This window comes from Danio aesculapii, chromosome 8 (assembly GCF_903798145.1).
Source record: "Danio aesculapii chromosome 8, fDanAes4.1, whole genome shotgun sequence".
In the NCBI taxonomy this organism is placed as follows: domain Eukaryota; kingdom Metazoa; phylum Chordata; class Actinopteri; order Cypriniformes; family Danionidae; genus Danio; species Danio aesculapii.
The window spans coordinates 11,399,433-11,420,869 of NC_079442.1; the positions used below are offsets into that span (position 1 = coordinate 11,399,433).

General features: G+C 35.0%; 2 protein-coding genes across 2 annotated transcripts in view; both read right to left on the reverse strand.

Annotated features, from left to right (window-relative positions):
- rsph14 (radial spoke head 14 homolog) overlaps positions 1-3,198 on the reverse strand; it is a 40,536-nt gene extending 37,338 nt beyond the window's left edge. Inside the window, exon 1 of the mRNA XM_056464328.1 lies at positions 3,143-3,198. The gene's annotated coding sequence lies outside the window, so the exon portion shown is untranslated. The remainder of the gene's footprint in view (positions 1-3,142) is intronic.
- Positions 3,199-12,328: 9,130 nt separating this feature from the next.
- bag4 (BCL2 associated athanogene 4) overlaps positions 12,329-21,437 on the reverse strand; it is a 10,457-nt gene continuing 1,348 nt past the window's right edge. The window contains exons 2-3 of the mRNA XM_056464299.1: positions 20,726-20,980; positions 12,329-13,296 (exon numbers count right to left, since the gene is read on the reverse strand). Coding sequence (XP_056320274.1) covers positions 12,811-13,296; positions 20,726-20,980 — 741 coding nt within the window. The 3' untranslated portion in view covers positions 12,329-12,810. The remainder of the gene's footprint in view (positions 13,297-20,725; positions 20,981-21,437) is intronic.

Sequence of the window (21,437 nt, forward strand, 5' to 3'; positions counted from 1 at the left end):
TATTGGATCTTATTGCTGTCACGATGACAAGAAATTGCTTTTTTATTTATTTATTTAAAAAGTGCATTAAAGCTGAAATACAACCTGAAAGAGGACAATACAACAGTTACAATCACATGGCTGGTGATCATCAACACTTTTAATAGTTTCTTTTTTTTTATTTTAGCTATTATTTTACAGATATTTTACCATACTTGTTTTCTTGAAACCGTCACTTTTAGGTAAAATTACTTTACATTACTTTAATAGTTTATGCACTGGCATAATACAAATGAATACTGACATGTTAAATTAAATTAACATAACTTTCAAAATGGGTCACTGATAACAGACTGACCCTTTTGTTGATCCTACACTTTTTGTTGTAGTATTAGCTATATGTTATAACAGTATTCATTCATTCATTTTCTTTTCGGCATAGTCCCTTTATTAATCTGGGGTCACCACAGTGGAATGAACTGCCAACATTTCCAGCATATGTTTTACGCAGCGTATGCCCTTCCAGCTGCAACCCATCACTGGGAACCATCCATACACATTTATTCACAAACAAACACTAGACAATTTTAGCTTACCCAATTCACCTATACCACATGTTTTTGGACTTTTGGGGGAAACCGGAGCACCCTGAGGAAACTCACGCAAACACGGAGAGAGCATGCAAACTCCACACAGAAATGCTAACTGCATATAGTAGAATATAGTATTTTTCCAGTGTTGTCTGTTAAAGAAGGACTAATAAATATTTTATGTAAAAAGCCACTTTCTCCAAAATGATTGAATTCTGACACATAAATTAATCATATAGGCTACCTCATTTTGTGCGTGTGTGTAGATATACACACATATACTATGTTAATATATTGTATAATTACAATATCCTGATCTGAATTCCGATGAGACATTAAGTTAAGAGCATTTCTTTGAGCAACTCTAAATGAGGGGTCATTTTTGAAGAATGGAAAATATCGATGTTGTAAAATGTTTCCAACTTGTTCATTTCATGCCTAGAAGTCTTTGTGCTGTCATTAAAAATCACAGAGTCCATACCAACGATTAGATAAAGTAGTTTTTGTTGTGGGGTACACACATTTTTGCATCCTCCTAATTTAAGCAAAGCTCAAAATATATTTATAATCTAGGTTACTTTGTTAACCTTACTTTCATGTTGTAAGTTTAGCATATGTTAATCTTGTCGACATGTTTTTAATTGTTTTTGTTTTCATTGAGATATTGTTTAAAATGTTACTCATTTATATTGAGAGCACTATATAATATTTTAACCCAAATGGCCACCAAGTGACACTGGCGGCATCTAGTGGCTGTTTACCAAATAACAACAGTGTCCCTTGGTGATTCTATGCCTTTGCTTTCTATAAAAAATTTTTCTTAGTATGTAAGTCAATACGTCCCAGCCACTAAAAGTATGTTAACTTTGTGTTCAACAGAAGAAACTCATAAAGGTTTTAAACCATGTGAAAAGAAAAATTGATGAGGTCCTTTTCTTTTTTTAACATGTTGTTAACCCTTTACCATTAATGTTTACATTTTATGCACATGCTTTTTGACAGATTATCATCAGGTCCATTGCCAGGTCATCACCTTAGAAATATAAGGTTCTGACATTTTTGACAAAATTGAGCTATTCACATATTCTTATTAAATAACATTTTAAGACTTTTTATTTAAAAAATATAAAAAAGATTTTATCTACAAAGTCAAACTCTAGCTTGAAGGTTCTTTCTGTGAGCCAATCGGGACTAATCATGATCAGCTTTCTTTGTCATTTCGCCAGACTGCTCCGTTGACAGTGGGAAAGACCAAAAAGAAATACAAAATCTGAGTCAACTAAATAAAGCCGCATCACATAAAATTGAGAAGAAACCTGAAACTAAAAAGATGTGTGTAAATGTAATGATTTAGAAGCATATATTAAGACATTGAGATGAAATGTTTAATTCTACATTGTTGAAAAAGAAACAGTTATTTTTTTAAAATGTAATATATTAAATGTGAAATAGGTTTATTTGTGTGTGTGTATATATATATATATAGTAAGTAAAACATTTTTCAGTGTTTATTAAACTCATTTGCTCTTTGTCTGTTTTCTATTAAAGTCTTTAAATTCGATATTAAGCCTTGAAGGGCAAAAACCTCATTTAATTCATGTGGGATATAATTCAATAAATACAATTCAATAGTTCATATAAAGCATATAGTACAATAAATATTGCTATATTAATTACATAAAATAAACATTTGCATGCTTAATTTTAAACAAGAAAAAAAATATTAATCTTAAAACATTAAATAAATGCAATAGAAAGCAAAAATGTTACTTTCTTGAAAATCAACATATTGTTACAACACCATTTTTTTAATTAAATTAATAAGCAGACTGATTGTATTTCTTGAAAAGTAATGCTTCATTAATGATCTGCCAGATAGAACCTTATAATTGCAAGTAGAAAATAATATATTTTAATATTAGAAGGTTCTACTCCTAATTGTAAATTTAAGAGAACTTTAATAATTTACATTTAGAGTACATTTAGGGTCTCTGTCATGTTAATGTATAAAAGAGAACTGTTACACCCATGTTGTTTGCTGTATGGAATACATAAACTTTGAAGGTCAATATGTCAAAGTCATTCAGAATGCAGATGGAAACTAATAAAAGACATCTCTATGTGCTCTGGTAAGATCCAAAACCAAAATGACGAAAAATACAACAACACTGCGGTCACCTGTAGATCCTAATCTAATAACGTTAGATCTTAGTGAAAGTAAATTACACACATACAGGAGCCATTTTACCGCATTTTGGGAGGAAACGTCAAGTTCGCAAAAATAAAAAATAAAAATCTGTAAAAACGCTACGGTGATGTGTTTCTCACTTCAACCCCGCGAATAACAGAGTGTTGATACAAATATTTGAAAGGTTTGATATTAGTCTTTCCTGCTTCATCCCAATATATCCGACAGTATGCTATTACGACAATTGAGAAATAGCATGCTAACGTTACGCCAGGGGAAGGACACTGTCTAAGTTATATTCTACGTATTTCCTTACTGTCATTAAATGTATACAGTATTTGCAGATCAATAAACTGTTAGAGACAACATTACATGGATAGGTTACCTTCAAATATTCGCTAATTTGTACCGTCCTCTTCTTTTCCGTTTATAGTTAGGTTGCTGTGGTAACTACGGAATTACCCTAAGTTCACAGAGAGTAGCGTAAAGTTTTTATAAGCCTATTTGAAACAGGGTATTGAAAACAAATCCATATTTCCAATTAAAAAATAAATGCAAAAGTCTTAGGAGGCTGTATAGTAGTCCATAATCTTTTAAGCTTTAGATTTCCTTACACCCTCCAATGCATTAAAATAATGACAAAGTTCAAACATAAATTGCACAAAACTTACAAATCTTTTATTAAATATCTTTATTATTTAATTTGCACTGTTAAAAAGATTCTGTATCGCTATAATCCTGCACACTGGAGACACTCAAAGGTTTTACAGTATTGTGCTGTTCTTTTTCTTGGTTTTACAGAAAAATACTGGCAACACGTGGTTGCCAGTAATCTTCTTAACAGTTAACATTCGTAAATTACATTTAAAGAGATATGTCTGTTAAAAATAAATTTCATATTGCTTATTTAACCCCTTAAATCCCAGAGCAAAATCCTCTAGAGTCCTTACCACAGAGGGTTGAACATAAAGTCATGGTCACAGTGAGAATGTAAGGGAGTTTTAGCGATTGAGGGTGTACCATTACTCAAGAGATGCACAGACAATTCAAAGGAAAGGAAGATAATTCAACTCAAAGGAAGGAAGACTGGCATTTTCATCAAAGGTTTACAGTCTGATCGTAGCATCCAAATGGTAGAACAGTTAGTTCTATGGCATTGAGGAAGAAAATGTCTTCACATAGAAATTAAAGTGTTTCATGCATCCTACACCTTTCATATATTGTGCAGGAAATTCTGAAATGCCTAAAAGACAAAAAGGCTGTTTTCCTTCTCTTTCATAACTCCTAAAAATGTAAGCAATATTTCCTGTCCAATTCTACAGTTGTGAGATCATTATCCAAGTTAAAAGTCTCTGTATTGAAAAAAATGGCTTTTTCATCCACTGTTTATCTCTATTGAGCAAGACATTTCAGTAAATCATGAGGAGGTCATTGAAATATGAAAAAACAGCAGAAAGACATATGCTGATTTAAATATAGGTTTTTACCCCCACTTTTTAATGCCCTTTTTGGTCCTACTGCCCCTGTCCCGCAGTAGGCCTGTGCACGCCACTGTAAGCCACCTTCCCTTTTCATTCAGTTTCTTGAACTTTTCCTCTTTATGAGCAAGAACCTTTGGTACCCTATAATAGTTTGTCATCAAGTCTGAGTAATTGTAACAACCATAAAAAAAACATACATGTATCCTTGGAAAAACCACACGTTCTCAAAATGGATTTAGCTGACATTGTTAACAACACAACCTAAAATCTCTAAAAAAGAGAGGGGAAAGATTATGGTGATAGCTCTTCAGAGATTCTCTCAGCTATCCACAAACACCCTGTAAATTACTTCAAAATATCTTCCATTGAATCTGGAGCAACAGCAAAACAAATTGAGACTTTATCAACCATGACAGATTTTGTAACAGAGGTAGCTGTACATAAAGAATCTTTATCTGCTATAAACAAAGAGATTTGAGCAATCAAAAAGACTACCAAATCCATGAAACCAGAACTCAGATAATGCAAGAGATACAGCTGAAGATGGACCCTTTTAACACCTACATGTGTATTGAAGAGAAAGACAGTGAGAACACTCAGAGGGTGGCGATCACTATCTATAGTAATGTTGTTCCAGGTCTAAGTGAGGATTTGGAAAAAGCCATTGACGTTACATAATAAGTGGGCCCACAGGGAGAACAGGCAATCTCCACACAGAAATGCCAACTGGCCCAGCAAGGACTTGAACCAGCTACATTCTTGCTGTAAATGCTAACCACTGAGCCACCGTGCGGCCTAGCTTTTAACAGTTAAAGTTATTGTATAAACATAGTTAACCTACAGTTATATAGTATATAGGTGTTTTCTGTGTGTATATGTTCAATGAAGTGTATTTGTGTATTAAGTTTATGTGTTGTCCTCGAAGTCCTCGATGGTTGGCACCATCTCTGTACAGGTCTTGGATCCCCAATGACGCTGCACAATCTCTAGAGGCCTCGAGGTGGGCATCCCAAGGTGGAAATAGAAAACAAAGAAAATACTTAGCGTAATGGTCTCAGGCATGTAAATCATCTTTAACATCATTGGAATCATTATAAAAGAGAGCCCTAAAAATTCATGAAGAAAATCCTCGGTTGTACTATCACTGCAATATCTTAAAAAACAGCCTCTTAAATCTTCTTTTATTTATAAAGCCACAAATCTATGGAATTCTCTCCCAACAGAAATAATCACATGTACAAATTATGTTTTCACACCTGACTAGGAGGTGGTTCATGTCAAATCAAATTTGTACACACTGAGTGAGATGTTTTTGATTTGTCAGTGTTTGAGTTTATATGTGATTATGCCTGTATGTTTTCAAACTGACTTTTTAAACTGACTAATTAATTGGATATTATTGTTTTAATTTTTACCTGTCCAGGGACTGCAGGTGGAAAATAGCAATCCTGCTACAACCTGGCACAATGCATCTTTCCTCTTTGAGGTTAATGTAATTTTTATGCATTGTCCCTGTTAAATAAATAAAAAATAATTTTCAAAAATTGTCTAACTGCAAGTTAACTATGTTTATATACTCCCCATCCCATACAAAACTCCTAAACTTTTCTGATTTTGACTGTAACGTAATTATGTTCACATTTTTTGAAGCTGCTTTGTAACAATAAATATTGTGAAAAGCACTGTACATGTAGCCTTGAACTGAATAAATAAATATGCATTCCATTAAGAAATACAAAAGTAAAATTTTAAATATTCTTATTGACTGCCATAGTTAAAATGTTGACCTTCAAATAATGCTTACATGTAACATTTCAGTAAATAGTAAGTTTTACTTGAGTGTGCTTGGCAACCAAATGGCGTCATTGATGCTGTTTACAAAGCAAGCTTTCCAATAGCAGGCTTTCAGTGGGTACAGTGTTAAAGTCAAAAGTTGTCAAAGTCTTGAAGCCAAAAGAAAAAGCTACAGATTTATATATAAAATTATCAGTAAAAAGACATACTGATGGCACTGCACCTTGGAACTTGGCAAACATTATGCATTGTTCACAGTACATGTGGTCAATATGTTGCAAACTTGGTGCGGAGATGACTAAACAATGAACAGTCAACCAACCATCTGTCTTCACAGCACACATTTCTTCGCAGACTTCTGGGTAAAAGTCTCATGATAACTTTTAATGAAAGGGCCCCAATATCAAGATTGGACTGTTGAGGATTAGAAATGGCCTGGTGTGATGAATCAAGGTTTATGGCACATAATGTCAGCTGTTGATTACAGGTATGACAGAGGCTAAAGCACCAGGATACAGTAGGTGACAAGACCACATATTTATGATGTGGGAAATATGTACAAATGAAGCCTAGTTATGCCAACAGCCAGTGGCGTAAAGTAACAAATTACAAATACTCCAATTACTGTAATTGAATAGTTTCTTCAGGAATTGTAATTTCCTAAGTAGTTTTAAAAATGTGTACTTTTACTTTGCCTTGAGCAAATTTTTAGTGCTGTATTGGTACACTATTTTCCTTCAACCTGCAATCACTATTTCTTTCTTGTCGATGGTGATTGGCTAAAGTAGAACAATCAGTCCTGCGAAAATCGCATCTTACCGAACAACCTCAAGACATGGGCGCTTTATAAATGCAGCAAACATTTAAGAAGCATTAAAAATGTCCAAGAAGATGTCCAAAATCATTACACGCAATGTCAGACACGCAATGTATAGACTGCATGTCACTGACAAGAAAATTAAGGATGTTGACTATATGATAACTGAAATCAACAAACAGTCTTAAACTATCACTAAATGAAACAAATGAAGAATGGAAGGAAGAGCTGAATGAAGGAAGGACCGAACAAGGAATAGAAGGACTGAACTAATGAAGGAAGGACCAAACTAATGAAGGAAGGAACGAACAAAGGAAGGAAGGAAGGGAGCGAGCAAACAAACAAACAAAGGACGCAATGAAGGAACAAAAATACTAACTAACGAACGAAGGGAGGGAGAGGAACGAAGGGAGGACCAAATGAATAATGGATTCAAGGAAGGACTGAACAAACTAAGGAAGGAAGGAAGGAAGGAAGGAAGGAATGAATGAAGGAAAGACCAAATGAATGAAGAATTCAAGAAAGGACTGAACAAACTAAGGAAGGAACGAACGAATGAATGAATGAATGAATGAACAAAGGACCTAATGAAGGAAGAAATATAAATGGACAAATGAATGTATGAGCGAACGAAGGAAGGAATGAAGGAAAGACCAAATGAATGAAGGAAGGAAAGATTCAAGGAAGGACTGAACAAACAAAGGAAGGAAGGAAGGACTGAACAAACTAAGGAAGAAAGGAACGAATGAACGAACAGATGGACAGGTTGAGGGAGGTAGGGAGGATCGAAGAAAGGACCAAATGAATGAAGGAAAGGAGGAAGGAAGGAAGAAAGAAAGGAATGGACTGATGTAGGGAGGAAGGAAGGAAGGAAGGAAGGAAGGAAGGAATGACGGAAGGAAGGGAGGAACAAAGTGAGGAATGAAGGGAGGAACGAAAGGAGGAACAAAGGGACGGATAAAAGGAGGAACAAATGAATGAATGAATGAACGAACGAATGAAGGACAGAAAAAACAATGAAAGGGGGGTTGGAAGGAATGAAAGAAAATAGAAAGATCACTAAATACACTACAGAGTTTTACCTGCACAAACTGTGTGTAAATGCATTAACTTTTCAAAGTGTAATACTCACTACTACTAAAAGGGCTACTTTTTACTCATATTTTGAGTAATATTTACAACATACTTTTACTGTACTTCCACTACATTTTTGGGCATGTAATGGTACTTTTACTTGAGTATAATTTTTCAGTACTCTTTAAACCACTGCCAAGAGCACACTTCCTGAGCTCTCAGGTGTCTAAGCATTGTTGGGGACCAAATGTAACAATTGCAATAGGACAACACACCATGCCAGACTGCCAGAGTAATCAAAAATCTTTCAAGGAACATACATGGTGGTCATAATGTTATGACTGTATATCAGTGAATGTTTTCTGCTGTGAAGTTATATCATGAGCAGATAACACAACCATTCGAATATCTTCGATTTTAATATGAGACCCTACAGACTCAGGTGATCTTTATTCAGTCAGGTCCTACAACATAGCCCATTTCTGTTCAAAAGCATGCGTTACATTGGGTACTTAAGCAGGCAAGTTTTGGTCCTTATTTGGGAATTGTTTTTATAATAAATCTGTACAAAGATACTTTTGTACTGTAAAGATGAATGTAATAAACACTTTTAGGTATACATACTATTGAAGGTAATTTGCAGACACCTAGAAAGAGAGAGAGGGGGTGTTAGACACAATTAAGATAATCTGAGACCATGCAGAGCACAGTTGATTTGTATTTTATGTGACTGAATAGTCTCTAAACATCTCTGTTATAGTATATTAAAAAAAACTGTTGAAATAATGGCACTTTTTTACTTGTCCCAAAACCCATACAATTTTCCTGGTTACATAAAATCCATGTGGTTGGAAGAAATCATGTTGAACAATCCCTGATATTAGTCACTTAGGTGGAAAGTATTGAATATAATAATGAATTTATGAGCTCTTATTCCATGAAATGCTGATGCTGTCTCCAATCCTTCTCCCCTACTCCAGTCCTTCAGATACAAACTGTACATTATTCATCTCCTTCTAAAAATGCCTCTGTTGTCAAAACAAGCCTATAGATCAGCCACATCTTTGTGAACAGATGTGAAACTGTATCCCCTAAATCAGCTTCAGATTAAGTTTAAAGCAATAGACAAAATAGAACCAAATAATAGCCAAAAGTTATATGTAAATGATAATTTTAACACAGTATCATAGCCTGTAAAAATGGGTCAAATGAGGGTTCTAATGAACATTAAAACCTATGAAACGGTTTGATGAATGCATTATTTTAACACACCATTTGAAAAAACATTATTGTTACTTAATATTGCTTGTTAGAGGCTGGTGGTTTTTAGCAGTACACAAAAATGTAAATGGACGGACTCAACAATGAATAACTGGATCTCTTTGAAATCCAGAAGCATGCTAGAAAATTGTAATGGGGAAAGAAACTATACATCCAAAATGGCAGTGCAAGTTCCATCTAGGCCAGGTGTCTCAAACACAATTTGGAGGGGGCCATTTCAGTTACTGACAATTCATAGGAGGGCCGTTTTAACATTCAAGCACAAGAAAATAAGTGAAGTAATTTGTGCATCTTAGGACAACAGACATAATATTTAAAATTCATTCAATTTAAAAGTATTCAATTTAAAAGTATTACCTGTCACACAACTGCTGAAATATATCTGTGGCTGTTTAAATTAGCATTTTGACATTTTAATAGCCATGGTAGTATAATAATTATTATTATTATCCCAACCAATTGCTGCTTTACCATAAGTTTAGCAGCGTTAAAACAGCTAAACCAGTTTGGGTAACTTTACTGACAGTTGGTCTTCTCAGTATCTTTCTTTTTTGTAAAACTACAACAAAGAGGAGAAAAGTAAGAATATATTCACATTTAGGCCCAATCCCAATTCTACCCCTTAGCCCTTCCCCCTGCCCCTTGTTTTGTGCGTTCCCGTGAAGGAGTAGGAGTGTCCAAATTCTCTTTAGCATGAAGGTGTAGAGCTAAGGGGAAGAGGTGAATAGCCCTTCAAACTAAGATTTTTCAGGACCACACTCGAAACCAATGGGTAAGAAAATTTCTCAGAATACACCAGCCACAACGGCAGGATAGCAGCACCTGGAAATAAGGAGATCCACAAATTAGTTTTTTTTTTTTTTGGCATTATTACGAATTTTTACAACAAACAAGCATACGTTTTGATATATCCATAATCGCACTCGTGTATTACCTTCATGCTTTTAAAAAAAATTTAATAAATAAAAACCACTAAATTTCATGATTTTTAATCCATAATCACAACTCCTGTATAGCAGTCCCACAACATTCTGTCACTCGATGACACGAATACACTGTCAGAAAAGTCTAGTGCCCGGAAATGGGCTTTTTACAGTGTCTGCTATAATGTTAGTGTTGTTTTTGGTGTGTTTACATGGATGAATTGGCCACTGTGTAGATGAACAGTACAGTTACGATCTTATTGCCACATTAGATCGTTATGATAATATATGCCTTCAGTGATTTCCTGAAGATAAATACCAAAAAAAATCACCCAACTGGAATAACTACAGCAATCGTAATCGTCTGATCTCATATGAAGCAGGAGATCGTGAAGGCATATGATGACGTGTGCAGGTGCTGTAGTGCTGTCCAAATTCTTAGGGGTAAATTCTTAAACCCTTCACCTTCACCATCAGTTTTAAGGGCCAAGGGGAAGGGGTACAAAAATAGAAATGGGCTTTACTTTAACATGTTTAATTTAACCAGCAGTAAAATGTACATAGTTTTCATAGAAATCTCAATATACATCTATTAAATGAAATTTAAAAAATCTGTTAAATGAGACCATTATAATTGAATATTAGCAAAATTAGTATAATTGTTACACCACCAGCATAACGTGCAAGGCATGAAAAAAGTGTTTGTTCAACAAAATACAAGTGGAATAAAACTGATAATAATCAAATGACCCTTGAATATTTACAAAAATAGAGCTTTAGTAAAAATAGAGCACTTATGGACATATTAACATTTAAATCAGCCACAGAAATAATCTGCATGTGTGTTACTCTCGACCGCACGCTGAGAAAAAAAACTCATGTAAAACCAGATATGTATAGTAATGAAGTAGAACTACTTCACTACTGTACTTAAGTACTAAAATGCTGTATCTGTACTCTATTGGAGTATTGTTTTTTTTTTTTTTTTTTTATCCGACTTCGGTACATATTTCCGATGAGTTTAATGCTTTTACTCTGATAATTTTTTTTATGTGCTGCATCGTTACAATTATAAAAATGTTACAAATCATTCCAAACGCACATTATCATTGCAAGAGGAGCAGATAGCTGTCACAAGTTTGAATAAGCTGGCTCGTCATCATTCAGACGATTAAAGACATCAAGTATATACTCTATATATCAAGATAAGTTAAAAATAATATAACACACAAAACACAGCAGTTTGAGCTATCCGTAAGCGCTAGATAAGTTAACTTACGCTAGTTACCCACGGTTCATAACATGCTGCAGTGTTCACTTAACGTTAATTAGTGGGCTATCATAAAGGCTGTCATGCTCAATGGTGTTTTTGACCCATCATTATATATATATATATATATATATATATATATATATATAGATATATATATATTATATATATATATATATATATAAACAAAAAAAATTATTTTGACTGTTTTGTTTAATAACTACATTACACAATACTTGTACTTTTACTTTCAGTATTTGAGTAGTACATTTTAAAATAAATTACTTGCAACACAAAAGTACAAAAAATGTTGAATACATTAGTACTTCCACTTAAGTATGGTGCTTAAAGAGCACTTCAACTTATATTCAAGTCACTTTTTTGATAGAGCACTCGTACTTTTACTTAAGTCTAGGTCTCTCGTACTTTAAACATCTATGAGTAAAACTGAAATACAGTATAATATAGTGCAGTACTTAAAACGTCTAATAGTTGGGGGGGGGGGGGGGTGGTCAAAACCACAAGTGGTTATACGTGACAGCACAACAATGATAGTGATTCAAATACATATGTTTTGAGGGGCCGAATCTCGTTATCTTTTTGACGTCAGTTGCGGGCCAGAGGGAGGAGGAGGGCCAAGAGTTTGAGACCCCTGGTCTAGGTTGTGAGTTGTTAAGACAGACCATGAGTATTACTTGTATGTAATCACATAAGATTGTCACAATCCAATCGTTTCAAGAGATCTGCAATTTTGCCTCTCTCACACATATTTCAGAAGTTTTTCATGCAAATACACGTGTTTAATTCTGTGTGAGCAGAGTTTCGTTCAACTACTAACAGTGGAGAATAGACCTTTCTTGGTGCCAGTATGATCACACCCTTCATGAAAAAGTTGACTGAATGAAGTAAATGATGAATATGTGAAACTGAATTATGAGTTATTAAAAATGACTGTCTTTATTTAGTTATACAGTTATTTTACAATAATATCAAGAATGGATTGGTGTAATCACAGTAATAAACTAAATTTCAAGAATAAAATGAGTGGAGTCCTCATTTTTGAAGATGTGCAACAACAAAAAAAAAACTCTACAATTCTTCAAAATGTAGATGAATTAGCTCTGTTGTATCCCTTCAGTGTATGTAGACTCAATAAATCGAAAGGTGTTACACAAGAAAACCTCTGAGTAGATCACTGCTTTTTGTTGCTGGATCGCAAATGTCTGGTTCTGAGTATGGCACTGCAGTGACTGTATTTTGTGCCTGTATTACTAGAAAAAAACCATTAGGGCTACACGATCCAAAAACAACAAACTGGCAAATCCAACAAACTGGTAAAATGTGAACATCCTAATTGCAATTATGAGGAAAGACCATAAAAAAAAAAGAGATCATCATCAATCCACCCTGTTATTAGAAAGCCTTTTTCTCAAGACATTCCAAGATGGCCTGGATCCTCCGAACAGCCTCTTTGCGAGCCTGCCTAACAACGTCCTGCCCGTAGGTCTCCACCGAGTCCAACTCTAGCAGCTCCTTTGTCAACAGTTCCTCCAGGCATCGATAGCTCTTGTCTGTCTTTTTTCCCACAAACTCATCCACGTCCTCTTGAAGAAGCTGAACTCTGGCCAGAATCAGATGAACTCGAGCCAGGCTGGAATGATCTTTTAGTGGAGCAGGCATGGACGACGCTGGAGGAGAAGACATAGGAGGTTGTTCAATCTGGACAGGTTTGGGTTCGAGTCCTCCAACGCCAGAGGAAGTCTTGTAGATTTGAGGTGGACTGCTGAACTGGGTGGGTTTGGGTGGAAGTGCAGATGAGTTTGGTGTGCTCACACGTGGTTTGGAGCCTGCAGACTGGTTTCTAAGTTGAATATGAGGCTGACATTGATATGGTGGATCCTAAGGGGGAGAGAGTAATTTCATAAATAAATTTTAGACAAACATCCCATTTTTTTCTATTTTATTTTGCCATTGTTAGTGGTTGTTATAGTTGGTAAAAAAAGTTTAGTCAATCAAAAAAAAAAAAAAATGAATAAAATAAAAAATTCATCAGCCTAAAAGTGACAAAAGAATGTCTATGTCCTAAAAAAGCAAACATATCATATATTAATATTTTCAACTTTAACTTAGGATCCTAATTACCAAACATTAATTAATTTTCTGAATTGTAACACTTTAAATACTAGTTTGTTAAAGTTACATGTTTTTGTGAGAAAAAGAAAACTATTAATTATTTTCCATTTACTACATGCTTAAGCAGATTTTTTTCTTTGTTAAATTACAGTTTTGGATGTGTCAGTGACAAACAACACAATTCATTATGAGGCAATCAAAAAAATTAATAAATACTCAGGTGCATTTCCAAAAACCCTTGTCAGCCAACCAAGGTCGCAAGTTCCATCATTAGAATCGTAGTTTGTTTATTTGTTGTTTCCAAATCCATCATTCCAATAAACATTTGTCACCTTCATCACAAACATGTGCATTTGAATTACTCCTCTGAAGCTGTAGTTAAAAGCATAGTTGTGGTTGTGTTCTATTGCCAGTTATCCACCCTATGCCCCATTTCTTTTAAACGTTTCAGCAATTAAACTTGGAAGGATTTTAAAAAGTGAAATAAAGCCACCTCTCCTGCATGTAATTAGCTTTAGTATTTTTCAGTTTAGTTTTAGCGATCTTGATTTTGACAATTGAGCTCCCTCTATGGTGCACTTTGAAAACATTTATGTCATTTTGAACGCAGCCGTGGTTTATGACGAAAGCTATAGGTGACCAATGAATTAAAAGCAGAATCTACGTTCTGTCTCCATAACTTGTGAAAACGTTTGTAGCAATTTTTTGCATAATAGCATTGAGAACTCACATCCCTCTCTGCTGTCCAATGCCACACCTTCTGAATTCATGAGCATGCAGTGAATAGATGACCATAGACAACCTTATAAAACTAGATCATGTCATTCACCAGTTAGAAAACGTTTTAGTACTTTATTTCTTTATAGAAAAACTATATAATATTTTTCAGTTGTGTACCGAGCAAAACTTGCCATAATGTGCAATATTTCATGCATGAAAGGATTGCTGGTCTCTGCTGACATCTGTATGAAGATGCACACTTAGTCCAACATAAGCATAGTTGTTGACAGGCCAGCGGGATACAGGACTTATACTTATTACTGCCAGTTTCCCATAGCTGGCATTGGGGTGATGTTGGTTTTATATTCACCCATTCAGACTTTCTCCTTAATAATATAATTTTAGAAAAGTATTGTTTGCAAATTTTTAATAGGGAAATCATATAATCAGCCAATGATTATCAAAGTACAACACTGTTCACAATGTATTAAATAGGGCTAATTTTCTTTGCTAATGCTATTTCAGATCGAATATTTAAAGTAGCATGGTAAACAATATAGGTAGTGTGTCATAAGTTGTTACTTACTGTTCAAAAATAAACAAATGTATAAATATATAACCAAGTTTATCTAGATAAATCTGCCTATAGGCAGAAGAGCACTATTTACTTATGTTTGGTTATTTAACTAAATAAAAAGGAGTGCTAAAACAGAAATAATCTGTCATCCTTTTACATTACACTTAGATTACCAAGACAATGACTAATAGCATTTGTTGAAACGTTCTTTCATATCGTTTTTAATTTGTACAACTAAATGACTTTATTTGATTAAATTAGATTATCGATGTACCTGAAAATAGTCACATCAATCTTTCGCCTGAAGTTTTTAGTGGCTGAACAACACTTCCGTGCATATAGCCAGTGTTTCCCCTACTGTTATATTAGGGGTGCGCCCCGCCCTCCCAACGCCTTTTCCCACCCCCCTTGAAGTCAAGTTAATTGTATTTTATATATAGCACCAGAACTTCTTTTAATAAACAAGCTAGATAGTCGTATGTGATATTTTATTTACACAACAGCATGTGATTTCTGTCTCTCCAGGGTCACGCGTTTACAAATTTCTGCTCTCTGAATCTCGCACTGTGGAGTGCTACATAGCCACTCTGCTGTATGGGAATGAGAGTGCGCGCGCCAGGGAAAAACACTGCATATAGCCCATTTATAAAAGAACACAATCTGCATGAGCTTTGTGTGACTAATATGGTTTTAAAACATTCATACCTGTCAAATCAATCAATACTCCAAACAACTTTCAGACCGCTATTTTGAACTGCGTATGCAAACCCAACTCCAATATTGATTTAGGATTTATAAAAGTTTTAATTCAGCATTTTTGGCAGAAGCCTTTTCAAAAACAATCATTCTTTTCATGGATACAAGGTCATGTTGGTCTTTCAGAAAGATCATGTTGATGCCAAGTTTGCCTGTCATCACTCTCCCTGTCAGCAGCACTTCACCATGCTGTGTGTGAATGCGCAAATGCCGTAACCTATCTGCGTGAACAGGGTGCGTGGACATAATCTACAGTTGTTGACCGAGTTTGGGTTACCGATCACAATTTTAATTGGACAAACATTTTTTTGGTCATATCCCTTACCCAGAAAATAAAAATACATATGAATACATTTAGATCATTACTATCATTACATCCTTGATCATTACTATCAGAATGTAAAGAGACTTTCAACCAGTAGAACAAACAATGTTTTTAAAGACAATCACCTATTGCTCCTTTAATTTAGAAAATCCAAGTACATCACACCTGTCCATGTCTTTGCACTGGCTCCCAGTTACATTCAGAATAGATTTTAAAGGGCACCTATGGTGAAAAATCTACTTTTCAAGCTGTTTGGACAGACATATGTGTATGTATAGTGTATAGACCGTCATATTGGGGTGATATAAACACACCCAGTCCTTTTTTTTTTTTTTTTTTTTCAATTTGACAAAAACGGTGGACCAATTGGAGCGGTTTTCAGACAGACCGCAACTTGACGTAGGAGTGCTGTCCTCCCGCCCACCGAATTGATTGACATCTGCGTATTAACATGTCCCGGTAGTCACGTGTACAAGAGAGGACGAGCACAAAGCAACCAGGAACAAAAGATATGTTCAGTTTGCTAGGATCATCAATCTTCATCAAATGGGATCAAGAAGAGTGAGTTTTACAAGTTTAAAATGTTTTAAAACAGAGCATGTGTGTAATGAATTACAGCGATTTACTTCAGTTTTACTTCATCAGCACAGCCGTGTGTCAGAACAATTATAAAAGACGCTTCAATACCGGTTTGTGGACGTTAAATCAGGTTTATTTTGTACATTAACATAACAGATATTCATACAGCAGTGGAGATTAACCTGTATCCTGTCATATTTGCATGAAAAAAAAGAGTGCAAAGCTAAACGCGCGCTGTCTGTGTGTGTAAGTGTGTGTGTGTGTGTGTGTGTGTGTGTGTGTGTGTGTGTATGAACTTTGTAACGACATTGTGTGTGACTCATGGTAGCAACTATACAACAAATACTCATTGGTAAAGTTCTTACTGTAGTATTTCTTACAAACGCTACGCGAGATCTTCCTTTATGTCTGTCTGTTGTCTGAAGCAGCCGAGGGAGGAGATTAAGGCACGCAGAAAGGCACGTAGGAACGGTGGGCGGGGAGGACTAGCCTTAAAGGCGCAGTACACCAAAACCACCTCCTGGTGCAAAAATGTATAAAATAGAATTTAATAAAATGTATATTAAAAATTCTAATGGGTGTTTTAAGCTGAAACTTTACAGACACATTCTGGAGACACAAAAGACTTGTATTAAATCTGAAAAAAGGCTAACCTAGGTGCCCTTTAAAGTATTATTGTCTATAAATCACTAAATGGTCTAGGACCTCAATACTTTACAGATATGCTCACTGAATACAAACCTAACAGATCCATCAGATCATTAGGACCAAGTAAATTAGAAATTCCAAGAGTTCATTTAAAGCAGGATGAATTGGCCTTCAGCTACTATGCCCCCCCCGCTTCCAGAATCAGCTTCCAGAAATGATCAGATGTGCTCCAACATTAGACACATTCAAATCAAGACTGAAAAACATCTGATTAGCTGTGTCTTTACTGAATGAGCACAGCGCTACATCCAACAGACCTTACTATTGTCTTTATTTTCCTTGTCATTCCTTTAAACTCGGTTTTTAAAAATTTCAATCTGTTTTTAATAATTTTATTATCTTGTTTCTTTTATTCGTATTTATGTAAAGCACTTTGAATTACCATCATGTATAAAATGTTCCATAGAAATAAACTTACCTTGGCCTGCCTTGCCTAACTAAGTTATTTCTTCTGAAGGTGAAAACAAAACAATATTTTTACTTGATCTAAGACTTTTTAGATATTTGGACTAGAAATAAGACAAAGCATGCTACACTCCAAAGAAAACTTCTTGTCAAACTGTATTCATATCTTAAAGGGCACCTATGGTAAAAAATCTACTTTTCAAGCTGTTTGGACAGACATATGTGTAAACATAGTGTATAGACAGTCATATTGGGGTGATATAAACACACCCAGTCCTTTTTTTTTTCAACTTAACAACACTGAATTGATTGACAGCTGCGTGTATTAACATGTCCCGGTAGTCACGTGTATAATCATATCAACAAGACCAGACATGCGCAAAGCAACTGGAAATAAAAGGCCTGTTCAGTTCGCTAGGATCATCAAATCATCATCAAATGTGATCAAGAGTAAGTTTTACATGTTTAAAATGTTTTAAAACAGTGCACATGTGTAATGTACAGCGATTTACTTCAGCTTTACTTCATCAGCACAGCCGCATGTCAGAACAATTATAAAGGAAGATGCTTCAATCCTGGTTTATGGACGTTAAATCAGGTTTATTTTGTACATTAACATAACAGATATCCATACAGAAGTGGAGATTAACCTGTATCCTGTCACATTTGCGTGCAAAAAGAGTGCAAAGATAAACACGTGCTCTGTCTGTCTGTGTGTGTGTGTGTGTGTGTGTGTGTCTGCTGCGGTATGTGTGTGCGTGTGTATCTGTGTGTGCTTTGTAACGACATTCTGTGTGACTCATCGACGCAACTGCACAACAAATACTCATTGGTAAAGTTCTTACTGTAGTATTTCTCAAACACTACATGAGGTCTTCTTCCTTTAAGTCTGTCTGTTGTCTGACGCAGCCGAGGGAGGAGATTAAGGGACGCAGAAAGGCACGTAGAAACGGTAAGCGGGGAGGACTAGCCTTAAAGGCACAGTACGACAAAACAGCCCCCTAGTGCAAAAATTTATAAAATAGAATCTTGCAAAAGGTATAATGAAAAATCTGATGGAAAATCATTTAATCAGCTGTACCACAAATAGGTATAAGGCATGTTAAATTGTATCTTTTGTAAATGTATTGTGAAATTTTTTGCATGTTTTTCCAACAAACAAATTTAGACTGCGGAATCATGTCAAATCACTCAGCTCAACTGTCATCTGTTCATGCAGAGGTTGATAATACCTGGCTTTGTTTTTGTTTGACACTACAGATTAAAAATACAACAAAATACATATCTATCACTGTTCTCAAGTTTAATTATAATTAAATAAAATATTAAATATAATAGCATTTGTCCACAACAGTTGTCATGATGACGAATTGCTGTTAGCGACAGGAAAAATAATTACAAAGTTTATAAAGACATTTTGCAGACCATCTGTCCACCAATTGAAGCTTAACAGAGGACAGGTGATGCAACAGGACTACGACCCATAGCATACAAGTAAATCAACAACAGAATGGTGCCAATAAAAGAAAAAACGACTTCTGGAGTGGCCCAGAGTCCTGATCTTAACCTGTTTGAGATACTGTGGCATGACCTCAAGAGAGTGATTCACACCAGACATCCCAACAACATTGCTGAACTGAAACAGTTTGTAAAGAGGAATGAAACAAAAAAAACCTCCTGAATGTTTTTGCAGGTCTGTTCTGCAGTTACAGGAAATGTTTGGTTGAGCTAATTGCTACCAAAGGAAGGTGAACCAGTTATTAAACCCAAAGGTTCACATATTTTTTCCACCCCGCACTGTGAATGTTTACATGTGTTTAATAAAAACATATTTGTATGGTTTTAGTTTAAGCAGACTGTGTTTTTCTGTTGTTGTGACTTGGATTTTGGCATAAACTTTACAGAAAATGTGTTCTGATCTTCATTAAGCAATACCAAAGAGTTCACATATTTTTCCTTGCAATTGTATCTAAGCCACATACCTACTATGTAGATATCAGAGAACAATTAAACTTATTAAACCAATGCAGTATATTGCTCCTTTAAGCATCATATTTATACATTTATAGGTTTGGCTACGAGAACACCTGTGTTAACTGTGTAAAACGGACCAGACAAATAAATCACCATGTGTGAGACGGAGGGAAAAAATAAAATAAAATTAATTAAAAAAAAAATCACTTTTAAAACTTACTTTTATCTCTGTACAAAAATAAACAAATGAAAAAGTGCAATCAAGGAACAAAATATGCGAAGATAACATATATCTTGTTCTTGTTATATTCTTTTAATATTTGTTCTTCTGGAAAAAGTGTTATTTGTTTTATTTCAGTTAGAATAAAAGCAGTTTTAATTTTTTTAAAACAATTTTAAGGTCAATATTATTAGCCCCCTTAAGCAATATTTTTTTTCGATTGTCTACAGAACAAACCACAATGATGCCTAATTACCCTAATTTGCCAAGTAACTTAATCTCACAAAAAACTAAAACATGAAGCATCTAATATTATTATTAATATTATTTGCTTTAGCTGCCCAAAGTTGTAAACATTATTCAAAGCAGAAAAATTGTGCTATTACTTAACCTTATGCTACTTGCAAATTGATAACATAAAATGTTGATAACACAAAAATAAAAGGAGTACATACTGATTTGAAACTGTAGACAATATATTTTGGTGCATTTAAACAAAACAGTTTTATAAGTTATATTTATTAAGCTAATAGAATAATATCAAGTACATTATAGTTATATTCATTCAAATAAAAGTTTGGTCAATTAACATTTTTAGGAATAGAAAGACAATACATTCAAATTCAAATTAGGTGTTGCAAAAAAAAAAAAAAAACTAAATTTATAGTAAACTTAATATTTTTGTGGTTGAAGATTATTCTTTTTTTATTCAAATTGTATTGACTGTTTCTTCCTAACATATGCATTGGCGTGTGGTGCATTAAGTTTTTGCACTGTAATATTTTGTTATTTTGTTTTGGTTAGTTCCAGTTTTGGCTTGGGTACTGATTAATATATACACAATCATCTCATTGTATAACATCATATAAAGCGTATTAATTTAAAATACAGTTCAGTAAGGGGTGTACTGTAAGTAAAATATCTTAAATACCTTGTGTTCATATGGAGGTGGTGCGGGTCCTTGCCATGGAGGGGGGTGTGGTGGTCGTACATGACTGCCATAGTGGCTATGGGGTGTCTGGGAATCAGAAGGCCATTGCTGCTGAGGCAGCGTGGTTCCATACCCTCGAGTGGACCAAGCCTCGTGCTGGGGTCTTGACAGCATAGACTGCTGGTTGGGGTAGGGGGCATTCGGAGAGCCTCCTTCTGGGTAATGTGGGTAAGATCCTGCTGGGTATCCAGGAGCCTGAGAGGTGGCCAGAAAAAAAAATAAACATGGTTAAACCAATCCTGCAAATGCCTCTTAAAATATTAGACCAGTGTTTCTAAAATATTCTGGGAGATGGGTCCTGAGGACTAGAGTTTAGTAACACTTTACAATATATTATAGCGTGGTTAGTTTAGATCAGGGGTGTCCAAACTCTGTCCTGGAGGGCCGGTGTCCTGGAGAGTTTAGCTCCAACCCTAATCAAACACACCTGAACCAGCTAATCAAGCTCTTATTGGATAAACTAGAACAGGCATGTCCAAACTCTGTCCTGGAGGGCCGGTGTCCTGGAGAGTTTAGCTCCAACCCAAATCAAAGCAAATACACCTGAACCAGCTAAGCTCTTACTAGATATACTAGAAACTTCCTGGCAGATGTGCACGTTGGAGCAAAACTCAGCAGGACACCGGCCCTCCAGGACCGAGTTTGGACACCC